Source organism: Hoplias malabaricus, chromosome 17 (genome assembly GCF_029633855.1).
Source record: "Hoplias malabaricus isolate fHopMal1 chromosome 17, fHopMal1.hap1, whole genome shotgun sequence".
Classification (NCBI taxonomy): domain Eukaryota; kingdom Metazoa; phylum Chordata; class Actinopteri; order Characiformes; family Erythrinidae; genus Hoplias; species Hoplias malabaricus.
The window spans coordinates 6,858,863-6,871,657 of record NC_089816.1 but is presented as its reverse complement, the minus strand read 5'-3'; the positions used below and the strand labels follow the sequence as shown (position 1 = coordinate 6,871,657).

General features: G+C 40.2%; 1 protein-coding gene across 2 annotated transcripts; it reads right to left on the bottom strand.

Moving 5' to 3' along the window:
• Positions 1-68: 68 nt before the first annotated feature.
• pdlim3b (PDZ and LIM domain 3b) lies at positions 69-11,052 on the bottom strand. 2 transcript variants are annotated; one of them, XM_066649514.1, is made up of 8 exons: positions 10,874-11,052; positions 6,503-6,654; positions 5,972-6,056; positions 4,402-4,589; positions 2,017-2,211; positions 907-1,034; positions 634-745; positions 69-264 (listed from the first exon to the last, which is right to left on the bottom strand). In XM_066649514.1, exons 1-8 carry the CDS (start codon positions 10,964-10,966, stop codon positions 75-77), a joined length of 1,143 nt encoding a protein of 380 aa, XP_066505611.1. In that variant the 5' UTR covers positions 10,967-11,052; the 3' UTR covers positions 69-74. The 2 variants fall into 2 exon arrangements, with proteins under 2 accessions (XP_066505611.1, XP_066505610.1); XM_066649513.1 differs by lacking the exon at positions 2,017-2,211.
• Between the last annotated feature and the right edge of the window lie 1,743 nt (positions 11,053-12,795).

The following is a 12,795-nucleotide window of genomic DNA, read 5'->3' as shown; positions in this document are numbered from 1 at the left end:
ACAAGCAGTATTGCTTTCCTACGTGTCAGTGAGTTGCAGCATCAGTTTGCTATGGGAAGCAGCAGTGGTGTCCTTTAAGCATTGGGGTACACAGTGACCAGGTCATGGCCATCAGGAGGTCTCATTCGGATCCGAGCATGAGTCTCACAGTACAGCTGTCCCTCCACAAAGAAGTAGCCCTTCTGCTTCAGGTTCATCCCACAGTCCGAGCACACAAAGCAGGCAGGGTGGCGGAATTTATCCCGGGCCTTGACTACAGTGCCCCTGAAAGTCAATCACAAATATATTTTAGTAGATACCAGGTCTGATGTAGAAATTTAGATCTCATAAAGATGGAACAGTTATCAATTTGACTTACACCTTACAATCTCTACACAACGCCAAATAACCAGTGTATCAGTGTAGCTCAACCATTTTGCACTTAGACTATTTAAATGCTCAATGATATTATCAAATAAAATGTTCATATCATCGTAACACTTGTGTACATCAGCAGTTTGATGTGTCAGTTATATGAGTATGTTATTGCCTGTGAATTTGCGTGGTGTCCCAATTATGCCACCTCTAACAACAGCTTACTTTATCATTTACACGATACTAATAAACTCTGTGTGGCTTTGAAGCATTACTTACACAATGCCATTGCCACATTTGTCACACAGAGGCAGTTTTTGTAGTGAGCCAGAGGCTGCTTGAGGTTTTGTTACTGGAGCTTTGACACTCCTGGTTACCAGAGGCTTTGTACCTGTCAACAGAGAAAACACATACAGTGTTCTTATAAAATGAGGTGCTCTGACAGTCAGCTACAGAGCTACTTCTATCCCAGCAGATGCCAAACTTAGTGAGTGTATAGTGCAAAATAATTGACAACCAGAGAATAGAGATACGTTGATTTTAGCAACTCACCATCACTCTCAACAAAGTCCTGAAGGGCCTTAAAGGAGCCAGACTGTCTAGGTGCATGTGGCCTATCATGATCTTCCTGCAGCATTTGGTACACATGGGATTCCTCAATCGATGTCAGGACTTTTCCACTAAGGACAAACATAGCAAATTAACTTACTGATATTGGTATTCTGGGGCAGCACAGTGGCACAGCAGGTAGTGTCGCAGTCACACAGTTCCAGGGGCCTGGAGGTTGTGGGTTCAAGTCCCGTTTTGGGTGACTGTCTGTGAGGAGTTTGGTGTGTTCTCCCTGTGTCGGCGTGGGTATTCTCCGGGTGCTCCGGTACACATGACCCAGTTCAGGGTTGCGTTGCCCTCCACAGGGCGACACACACACACACACATTCACTCACACATCTGAGTCACCAATCCACCTACCAACATGTGGTTTTGGACCGTAGGAGGAAGAGCACCCAGAGGAAACCCATGCGAACACAGGGAGAACACACCAAACTTCTCACAGACAGTTATCCGGAGCAAGACTTGAACCCACAACCCCCAGGTCCCTTATATAAACTAGTCCATGTTTATTTCCAGCCAAAAAGACAAGCCGTTTCTGACCCATTCTTCCACTATGGAAAGATAACACCATTGGTCTGAAAAGATTCGTCCGAAACCTTTACATAAGAACATTTGCAAATCAAACTAAGACACCATTGTTCTCTGAACAATGGACTGCTCCCCCTAGAGCCCAGACCTCAAACAGATAGAACGAGTACAGGATTAATTGGATTTTAAGAAGCAGAAATTGCAACTTTTGAGCAGATTATATTAAAAACTGAAAGCAGGAATCCTCACTAAACTGACACACTGAATGCTAACAAATTTAACATTACTTTCAGGTAATGATTCTAATAAAGACATTTTCTGTTTTGTTATTTTTTGACCCTAAAAAAGGGAACAATGCCTAGAAAATCATTACTGAAATATAAAAGCTGGACACTAAGTAGCAGAGTGCGTTATACTTGTCAGTATGGCATGCAAAGTATAGACTAATACTGGATCTTAAATTAACAGATTACAAGCAAAGAAGAGGTGGAGGTAAAGAAAGCATGGCTGGGTTGTGGTTACCTTGGTGATGTCTGTTCAGATCCAGCAGACCCCTGAGCCTGCTGTAACACTTCTGACAGACTGGCATCTGAGTACAAGTTAATAGGGGAGTTATACTGAGCAGCAAGTGCCAGGGTCTCATTCTGATTGCGATTATTAACTGCCACTGAAGGCCCCTGAACTACATTTCCCATCACACCCTGAGATGTACTTTCTCTGAGGGTGTACAGATTTGGTTATATGGAGGCCAGTTGAAACAGGAGGTGGGCCAAAGGTATACGCAGAAGCACAGAGTAGAGAAAGTCATAAAGGAAAGAGAAAAGAAAAGAAGATTAGAAAAATAAGTGGGTAAAGAATTTACCAGCTACAACAAACTATCAGGTTGTTAGATGTTGGTAAAATGATGATTTGTAAGTTGATTTTTCATAAGTAAAACATGAATATAAAAAGTAATTCTACAATATTAAACAACTGCATGTACACAGCATCCCAAGATTATTAGACACTTGCAGCACATCCAATTTTTCTTTTTAAATCAATAGAATAAATGAGAACATTAAATGGAGAAATATTTATAGCCTCTATTCTTCTATGATTTTTATAATATATGTTGGAACAGTCCTCGGCAGGCCAATGCTGGGAGGTTATATACTCCTCTACATGAAACTTGGCTTTGAGCATTGGAATTCTGTATGAATCCCATTCATCTGCCAGTGTTTTTTAAGGAAGATTATACGAGCTGCGTGCATGCAGTTCATTGCATTTGTCAGCAATGACTCTAATGTAAAAGTATTTGGATTCACTTGGTTATAGTATTTTTACAGTATTCGTGCTTGACAGTTTTTAAATAGTTTTTCTTACTTAATATTAACACTATAATCTTATTACAAAAATATTACATGCTGGTATTGTTCAGTATAAATAAAAAAATGAATGTAATTTAGATACTGTTTCTAATTAGTGTTTATCTGTAAAAAGGTACTGTTTCTGAAAAATGGCAGTAAAAGGCCTGGCAAATCTGCTGAAAGGATTTACTGTACATTTAAATATGTGCAATTACAGTAGTATTCTGTAAAGTTGAAATACAGTAGTGTTCCTGTAAAAATGCAGTAAATGGCTGGGAACTCTGCTGCCAGTATTTTACTGTAAATCACTGTATTTACAATAAATTATTGTATTATTCAATTACAGTAATATGCTGTAAATTTGAAATACAGTAGTGTTCCTGTAAAATTACGGTAAATGGCTGGGAACTCTGCTGCCAGGAATTTACTGTAAATCACAGTATTTACAGTAAATTATTGTATTATTCAATTACAGTAATCTGCTGTAAATTTGAAATACAGTAGTGTTCCTGTAAAAATACAGTGAATGGCTGGGAACTCTGCTGCCAGGAATTTACTGTAAATCACAGTGTTTACAGTAAATTATTGTATTATTCAATTACAGTAATCTGCTGTAAATTTGAAATACAGTAGTGTTCCTGTAAAAATACAGTGAATGGCTGGGAACCCTGCTGCCAGTATTTTACTGTAAAATTTACAAGAAATTTTATAGAGTGTACTTTAAAGAGGTACATTAATATGTTTGGATTTATAGTTTAGCCTTTGTATGATCATGTTTGTATTTAAATTGTTTTGCAATATTAATTGTAACATCATTATATATATATATTCCCATCTTTCAATATTCAAAATAGTAACAAGGTCAAGATTGTTGACCTTGTAAGGATGTTTTTTGCCTACCCATGTTTAAGCATCATGCAATGTCTGCACTCTTATGACAGCTTTCTTTTGATTATAGAATTGAATGTTTGAATGTTCTTGTATATCTTATTAGAATATAATATATATATATATGTGATCTGATATAATCTATTGACCTGCTTTGACCCCCAAGTTTGAAGGGTTTTGGCCTGACATTAAACTTGTGTTCGAAGTAGCCAAGGTCCTGTAAGACAGAAGAAGGGGAGGAAGGAGAGTTTAGAGCAGTCAGTTAGAGGGACACATGAAAATAGCAGAGGTCCTCTCAGGTTTGGCATTTCTTATTTAAAACGGTATTCAATATTTTTTTCTCTCACTCCTATATATATATAATTCAATACCACTACAAACTGTAGTACATCTGTTGCTCTGAATACTTTGTCACACATAATGTGAAGGACAGGTGCTGTGTTCAAATGAAAACTAAAAATCGATAAAAATTGAAACTCATACATTTCTTTGGGGAGTGAATATATGTCATTCATTTGTCTTTCCTTTTTTTAGGTTTGAATAGTAATCTGCATTTTTCTAGCAGAACCTAAGAGAACTTCTTGCACAGAATGAGTGTTAGTCTCAGGTGTTAGATGCCAGGCAAGTCACAGCAGGATGAAGAGAGAAGTCTGAGGAAGAGTGTGTTGCTCACCCCTCAGGTCGGTCATGCAGCAGGCCTCGAATCTGCCCATGCAGAGCGTCCTGGATGTTGCCCTCAGAGTACAGGCCTATGGGCGTGTTGTAGGAAGAGCTCACCACCTGCCTTTTATCATCCAGGTTTCCAGCAGCCACAAATGGATGCGCTTTTCTGTTATGGCCTGTGCCTATTGGCTTGTACTCCTGTATGAGATATAAATACAAAAACACACACATACACACACTGCATGCTGAACTGAAAACTTCACACAGACTATACATTTCACTACTAGATCACAGCACAAGTCAGGGCCACATTCAGAAATGTTTTCGTTGTACTATGATGTTTTCTATTCATTGTTGTCTTGTTGGCCTTGTAAATCAAGTGAATGATTTGAGCTAGTTTTGAGCTATTAATAATGACACTGCAGTAAGAGTCTGAAGTGGGCCTAGTTTGGGCCTAGTTACACAACTTTGCAAGTTGTATTTTAGACAGCGCACTTCAAATGATTTGTCTTTGATTTGACACAACATTGGCAAAGCACTTTCCATAGAATGTTCTGTGAACCCAAGCCTTAAAACAATTTGTTCCTACTTCAAATATAGATCAATACAAATATTTTAACATGTATTTCATAAATCAGTGGCATTTGTGTATAAGGAGGGAGGGGGGGTGGGGTTACAGGAACATCGTGTAGTTCCACAATTACAAACTGTAGTCCATCTTTTGCTCTGCATACTATGTTTCCCCGCTTTCACCCTATTTTTCAATCCCCAGGACCATCACAAAGCAGTAATTATTTGGCTGATGGATCAGTGTCCTTTAAGCAAGATCTTGTGGCCAATGATGATAGACAACTAACACAACTACGAGGTGAACCAACAAGAGGGGCAAGTTTAATACAGTGGACAGTGAGTGTACATATGTGTTTAAAAACTCTTGCATCACTGCTGTGTCTGATCCACTTGTACCAGCACAAAACACACTAATACACCACCACCATATAAGAGTCACTGCAGTGCTGAGAATGATCCACCACCCTAATCATGCCTTCTCTGTAATTGTAGCCCTAAAAAGTGCTGCATGGCCAGTGGATCTTAGAAAATGAATGAATGACTGTATTAAATGAGTTAATTGTTGTTCACAACCCAGTATTGACTTTCTACCTGTAGATATTTGAGATTTTAAATGTATTTATTTATTTATTTATTTATGCTGCTATGAGGCAATTACCCCAGACCCCCAGTTAAAGCTTAGCCCCCCTAATCATTCATCTCTAGTGACGGTCCTGGTGCTGGCTATGCTTAAATCCAGACAGCTCAGATTTTATAGTTTGTCCTAGTGTCCAAGGTCAAAGTCCTAAGGTATAAATTAACTACGGCTCCACTTCATTAAAGGAACCATGACCATGACAGACACACATTTTCTCTTGTATGTCTCATGCAACCATGCATTCAAAGGAGTATAAGGGAGCAAATATTTTCAGCACTTCATGCAAAGCTTCTATAAATCTAGCCTATCGCAACAGCCTATGTAAAGCTGATGAGGATGTCTGTGTATGTAGTTGCATTTACTTTGATCTTACTTGTTGCTCTGCTTCCAGATTGATTTTGAATGGGTGTGCTTTGCCCTCCTCCACAACTTGTGGTGACCAGAGTTTAGTTTCAGGCCTGGAAAGCAAACAGTACACATTCAGTCTAATAATAATAAAAAAAAGCCCAAATATGTTCAGGGAATGAGGTTACATAGCATCTATGCTGTGATCCATATCAAAGTCTCTGCCATACAAGCTTCTGTATTACAGTACAAATTATGGATCAAAGAAACAAGTACCACAACCAGGTCTATAGTAGATTTAACAAGTACTGACAATGCTGATGTGCACATCAAAGGCAATCTACATCACAATTTTTTATATCAAATTCTAAAGGTTTATTACATGATGCAATACAACAGAGAACATTGTACATTATTAGAGACACTGGGGGATGAGAGAAAAATGCAGTATTTAACTGGACACTAAAATGCATGTAGTTTAGAATGAAGCATTATTCAAAATCACTGCTTTTAATTCTCGGAATATCTCAGTATCTTCGATAGATTTGATTATACTCACCTCTGTATCTTGAGACTGAGTTGGTAAGTCGAGTCTTTGATTTTGTTCTGGGCCTCAGCATGAGTCATATCATCTGTGGAGACTCCTTCAATGGCCAGGATGACGTCTCCTGGGCACAAGTTGACCAGTGAGGCCTTACTGCCGGGAGTTACCTGAAAGCAAGGTTTATATGTGATATACAGTGATCTGTCACAAGACTAAAAGCACTGACAGGTGAAGTGATTTCATTTTATAGTGGTGGTCAGTGGTGTTAATCTTTTGGCTGCTCAATATATAGCTATGTTTGTGTCACACAGCAATACTGACTTTTAATTTTAACAGCTTCAGTACATACAAACGATGCTGTGTTGTTGAGTGGTTGTTATGCTACACTTTACGAATATGTATAAATTGGTAAAGAACCTTAAAAGCCAAAAGGCTTCTTAAAAATTGTTCATTACAGAACCAAAAGTGATTCTTCTATGGCGTAGCTCAAAGAAACTTTTATATCACCTTTATTTTTAAGAGTATATGTTTCATATTGGTGTGAAAGTGTTCAAATTATCGTCTTATGAATTGTTATTTTGCCTAATACTGTATATAAATTAAAGACTTATAAGCTATTTAAGCCAGTTGAGCTTCTGCTGCCATATGTAGCACATTTTTTAGATTGAATTACAGAATATTTTCAGCAGTGCAATCTTGGACAAAGTCCTAATTGACCCGACATTATACTGCATTCCCATGAAGCAGATACAGCTCATAAATATAGTGACTTTGAATAGTTATCTGTTGACCTCCTGCATGTTGAAAGGAGGCTAAAAATAGTGGAGTAGATGTGTCAATCGGGGTGCAGTATTGCCCACAGGGGGGGGCTAGAGCTGGGCCTATTAGTAGCTCGCTGATCTAATCGTAGTGGCATGCTTGCTGCCATCCAGTAGTTCTCTAGCTCCCCCCTTCATTCAAAGAGCCTGACATCATCTCTCCTCACTCCTCTCGTCGTAGAGCAGCTTGTTTTCTGAGGTATTTTCCTCTCTCCCCACAGACATATATCTCATCAGCCTGACGTGAGGCCTGAGGTTTTCTTCACCTGGGTCGATGACTAAATCTGTTAGAAACCCTCTCCCACTTGTCTTTCACCAACGTCTGCCTCCCCTCTGCTAAAAGTTACATCCTCTCAGGTCAGCTATTTAAAAAGGGAGGTTATGGCTCCTCTTCCTTGGTGCAAGTGCCTTAAAGATTTGTGATGATTAATTTTGACCTGCTCATTTGTTGGTAGATAAAGATAGCAATGATTAAATCTGGGCTGCTATATGTCTCCCATTTAGGTCTCCATGTAAATGACATGACATTTACCCAGGTTATTTTACAGGCATGTTACTTGCTTACTTTAAAATATAAAGGATAGCTGCTGAGCTCAAATGTTGAGAAACAGACATGCACTGTTTAGGACACCATATTGGACACTGGTTACATAGTATGTTCAAAAGTAGGTACTACCTAGCTCCACTGGAGTTCAATTTGGAATCTGTAATCAAGTCATTTTTGCAACTATACATTTACTCAAGTCAAGTTTGATTTTACGGTTCTGTAAACTACTGTCACCTGCCCAGCAAACCACAGACAGGCGTTGACAAGCTGGGTCTTTGATCCCTGTCTGTATTTGATGAAGCTTTTGGTGCACAGCCTTTGCTGTTATGCAGTCTTCCTGAATGCAGACACCTGGTTCCATTGTGTTTGCAGAAACTGAGGATGACTGTTGAGAAATCCACAGCAGCGGTGCTCTGAAGAAACAATGAAAATCTGATTGCTCCCATGACACCACTCTCACACAATGATGATGCGCTCTGTCCAATGAAGGAACAAAGCCACTTTGTTTTCTGAGGTGCAAGCAAGGAGAGCTCAACGACCAGCAAGTAAACCACACAGCAGCTCCTAGTAAGGCTTGTAAACACAGAGGAAAAAATGCAAGCTCATTTTTGATGGTATTTGCAGCATGGCAGAGAACACCTGTTGTCTGTGTTGATTCTGGGAAGTCTTAGAGCTTGAAAGATGGTTAAAATCAACAAGCGAGTGCACATCCACATGGGGCTAGACCACAAATATCTAGAGCCTGAGTAGCATGTAGAGTCATGCAGACTCGAATCAGTCAGACTACACAGTCATGATAACTGAGACCCAAATATAGGATAGTTTTGCAAGAAGAAAAAAAGGGGATGGAATTTTAAACAGCAGTGTTCATGTCTATCATAACTGTATTTGTGATTTATTTCCCTCCGGAGGTCTTCCCGTACCAGAAGAAGCAAAACGAGACTCCTTAACAGTAGCCAAGTGGTAGCCGATGGTCGCTGTGATGTCATCACAGAGGCATTAGTGATTGAGTGATTAAAGACAGAGGGTTAGAGTGTGGGATGTCGAAGGAAACCGCTCACATGTCAGATTATTTTTGCAGTGCTTCACTGTCTGAAGGAGCAACACCCTTGAGCCTTTAATTCAGTTTTTCCTCTCTGATCATGCTAATCCAGTTCTGCACAGATGTTTTCCACCACAACCAATTTGCATTTGAAGCCTTCTGAATTACAGTGTTTACGCTGAAATCAAATCTACCACTTATTTGCTCTAGGGAGGCAGGAAAAGCAGTACACGAGGGTGCTAACAAAACCACAGTGATTTGCTTTGAGAATGACGTCACCATTTGTGTCGGCTGTGGGCCTTGTCTAACCCCATCCTGACTACAACAGAGACCTTTACACATTGTCCAAAAAACTAGATACGGCCAGAGATTGATTACCACTGTAACTCTTTAATTTACTTTAGCGTTAATACAGTTTTTGCAGTATTAATAAGCCCAAAAAGTAGTACGATGCTTTAACCATTTAGCCATTACTAAGTTTTATTGAAATGCTTTGTTACTTCATAAAATGATTTAACGAAAAAAAAAGTAAGGCTTAAGAGGGGCAGTGACAGATGCTAGCTAGCAAATCAAAGTTGGGCAGTTAGCATTCTCCTCAAAGTGTGCTCAACTAGCGTCTGAGCCTTCGGCCTCTCAGCTTAGTACCATCATGTGATGGGGAAGTCCTGACTAATGGGTGGAATCATGGATATCTAATATGCAAGAGAACTATGTTTAAAAAATGAACGGGATTATGATTCCAGAAGTGTACAAAGGCATATTTTTAGGCGGACTGTATCTTAAAGTTAGCCCTTAAGCATGTTTCCTATTTATTTTAGGAGGAAAACAAACATTCCCCTGCAGACATACTGCTGCTAAATTGATTGGCCGGATAGCTACTCATAGAAGTGAAGAGTTTCTTAATGCAAAGCTAAATGATGGCTCTCTTCTCCACGCTAACACTTAGTTAACCTTCCACCTCTCGCGTTGCTATGAATGTCCTCCTTCAGCAGATGGTTAAAGAGCTGTGGGACTAAGGGGCAGACGACTCACCCGGGCAACAGGTGTGGGGAACACTTCTGGAACCATGCTGTGGATGTCTGTGTGTGTGTGTGAATACCAGGCATCTAGCGCAACACACCCTATTTGGATGCAGTTGTAATTTTGACCTATAGTATATTTAGCCATGGATATGGGGAGGATTAGCCATATATTTGCAAATTAACAGTTAATGCAGCCAACTGTAGCCAGTCAGCCTTTGTAAAGCTTAGAGAAAGGTCAGAGTTAAGGCTGGTGTGAAGATCAGTTAGCTTAGATAAAGTCAACCTAGAGATCTGATGGAAACTCAGAATGCAAGTGAAAAATATTGTTTGTGATGCTACTTTAACCAAATTCTCTTTTGATCTTAAACTTTTTGCAGCTGCTCTATAGTGTCCCCTTGTTCCATTTCATGCTTTTCTGTGGAGAATAAATATATGTAAATGACTGAAGAGCTGTGTCTACAATCGGGGCACAATAAAGAACCTGAATTCACACATTTTAAAGTATTTTACATTGTATACACATTGTAAAATATTTGCGTCTAACTTCACACAGAAAGTTAACCGAGTATAAAACTGATTGTTGTTCTATTACATTATTATTAGAAATTCTCAACATTTATGGAACCCACACTTTTTTTGACTTTTTTTAACCCCTTAAATTCCAGTTTCAGCTGCACTTTCCATATTCCTTTCATGTTTGACAAGACTGACTGAGTAATTCAAAGTATGTAGCTAAACTAAATAACTAAATACATTGAATATAGTTTAGGGAGTTAAATATAGATTAGACCACTGCTTCAAAATAGTCATCTCTACTATGAGAGGTTCTAGAAGAAGTTTGATTTTACCCCCAGGTTTTCCATGCCTCCACTGCCCGCTACATCTAAAGTGTCCTAATCTCTGAGAGCTCCTCTGGCTGGAATGTGTGAAGTGGCTTGGAGTGTGTATCTCACTCACCCTAGTGATGGTCAACGGTTGGTTGAAGTCTTTGCCTCCAGAGAGTCGAAATCCCCAAGGGGCTGGCCCCTCCAGCAACACATTCTGTGGCATTTTCTTTCTCTTGCTTGCTCCCTTGTTCCTCTCTCGTCCCTTTCTGTTGCTCTTTTATCAGAGCAGCAGCTGCAGCACTGAGAGAATCAGCTGTCCCTCCTCTTTTACACACACTCACACACTCTCTCTCACTCACCCAGAGCTGATTGGCAGCCACTGTCTGTGTCTCAGTCCCTTATAAGTGTTTGTGTGTGTGTGTGTGTGTGTGTAAAGAGGATGCCAGGATACCCCACCTCCAGAGTGAGATCATAAAGCAAACTAAACATCTGAGGTAGTGGACTACAAAGTCTGCTCGCTCTCTCTCTCTCTCTCTCTCTCTCTCTCTCTCTCTCTCTCTCTCTCTCCCCTCTGCTTGATTCTCTCTCTCTCTCTCTCTCTCTCTCTCTCTCTCTCTCTCTCTCTCTCTCTCTCCCCTCTGCTTGATTCTCTCTCTCTCTCTCTCTCTCTCTCCCCTCTGCTTGATTCTCTCTCTCTCTCTCTCTCTCTCTCCCCTCTGCTTGATTCTCTCTCTCTCTCTCTCTCTCTCTCTCTCTCCCCTCTGCTTGATTCTCTCTCTCTCCCTCTCTCTCTCTCTCTCTCTCTCTCTCTCTCTCTCTCTCTCTCTCTCTCTCTCTCCCTCTCTCTCTCTCCCCTCTGTTTGATTCTCTCTCTTCTCTCTTCTCTCTCTCTCTCTCTCTCTCTCTCTTTCTCTCCTCTGCTTGACTCTCTCTCTCTCTCTTTCTCTCTGTCTCCCCCTCTGCTTGACTCTGTCTCTCTCTCTCTCCCCTCTGCTTGATTCTCTCTCTCTTTCTCTATCCCCTCTGCTTGACTCTCCCCCTATGCTTGTCTCTCTCTCTCTCTTAGTCACTCTGTCTGGTCTCAGAAGTTTTTTTTTTTTTCTCCTCTGTGTTGGACACCTGTGTATAACTGAGTCATCTCTCACTATCTTTGAGCTGTGACATGACAGAGGCTTTGGCTACTGAAAGGCAAGAAGTCTTAACAGGTCACATCTAAAAGTGAGTCACAACAAGATCAGAGGATTTAGATGGTGGAGCTTTTTTAAACAAAATGTACTGAATTTCAGGTGTTGTTTTCAATTTTACTGTTATCTATAGCCTAGAAATATAGGAATTATTACAGGTCTATATCCATTCACAAATAGCAAAACTGTATTAGTTTTATCAGACTGTACTATGGCCATTTAAAAATTGTGAAACTCTCCATGTGCAAGTGAGTCCAAACCAAGCTAGGTCTTGCTTTATTATCTCTCCAGTTATGGTTTAGCAACAATTATTATGCACACTTACTTTGTTCAAGCTAATCAGTTTGTCATTACGGTAAGATTGTTGTTGCAAATGTTGCTTTTACCTCCATGCAGCATGAGCTTTTTAGAATGTAACTAAGTAATCACACTGCTTTCAGCAGTAAGATAGTACAATTACATTTAATGTCAGCAGAAAAAAAAATAGAATCCTGAAAATATCACCTAAGCAATTTACATAATGAGTCTTTTCCCAGTTTTCCCACTCTTGGAAAACTGAATACACTTACAGGAGAATGCCAACTGGGGCGGCACAGTGGTGCAGCAGGGAGTGTCATAGTCACACAGTTCCAGGGGCCTGGAGGTTGTGTGTTCTAGTCCTGTTCCGGGTGACTGTCTGTGAGGAGTGTGATGTGTTCTCCCTGTGTCTGCGTGGGTTTCCTCCTAGTGACTGTCTGTGAGGAGTGTGGTGTGTTCCCTCTGTGTCTGCGTGGGTTTCCTCCGGGTGACTGTCTGTGAGGAGTGTGGTGTGTTCTCCCTGTGTCTGCGTGGGTTTCCTCCGGGTGACTGTCTGTGAGGAGTGTGGTGT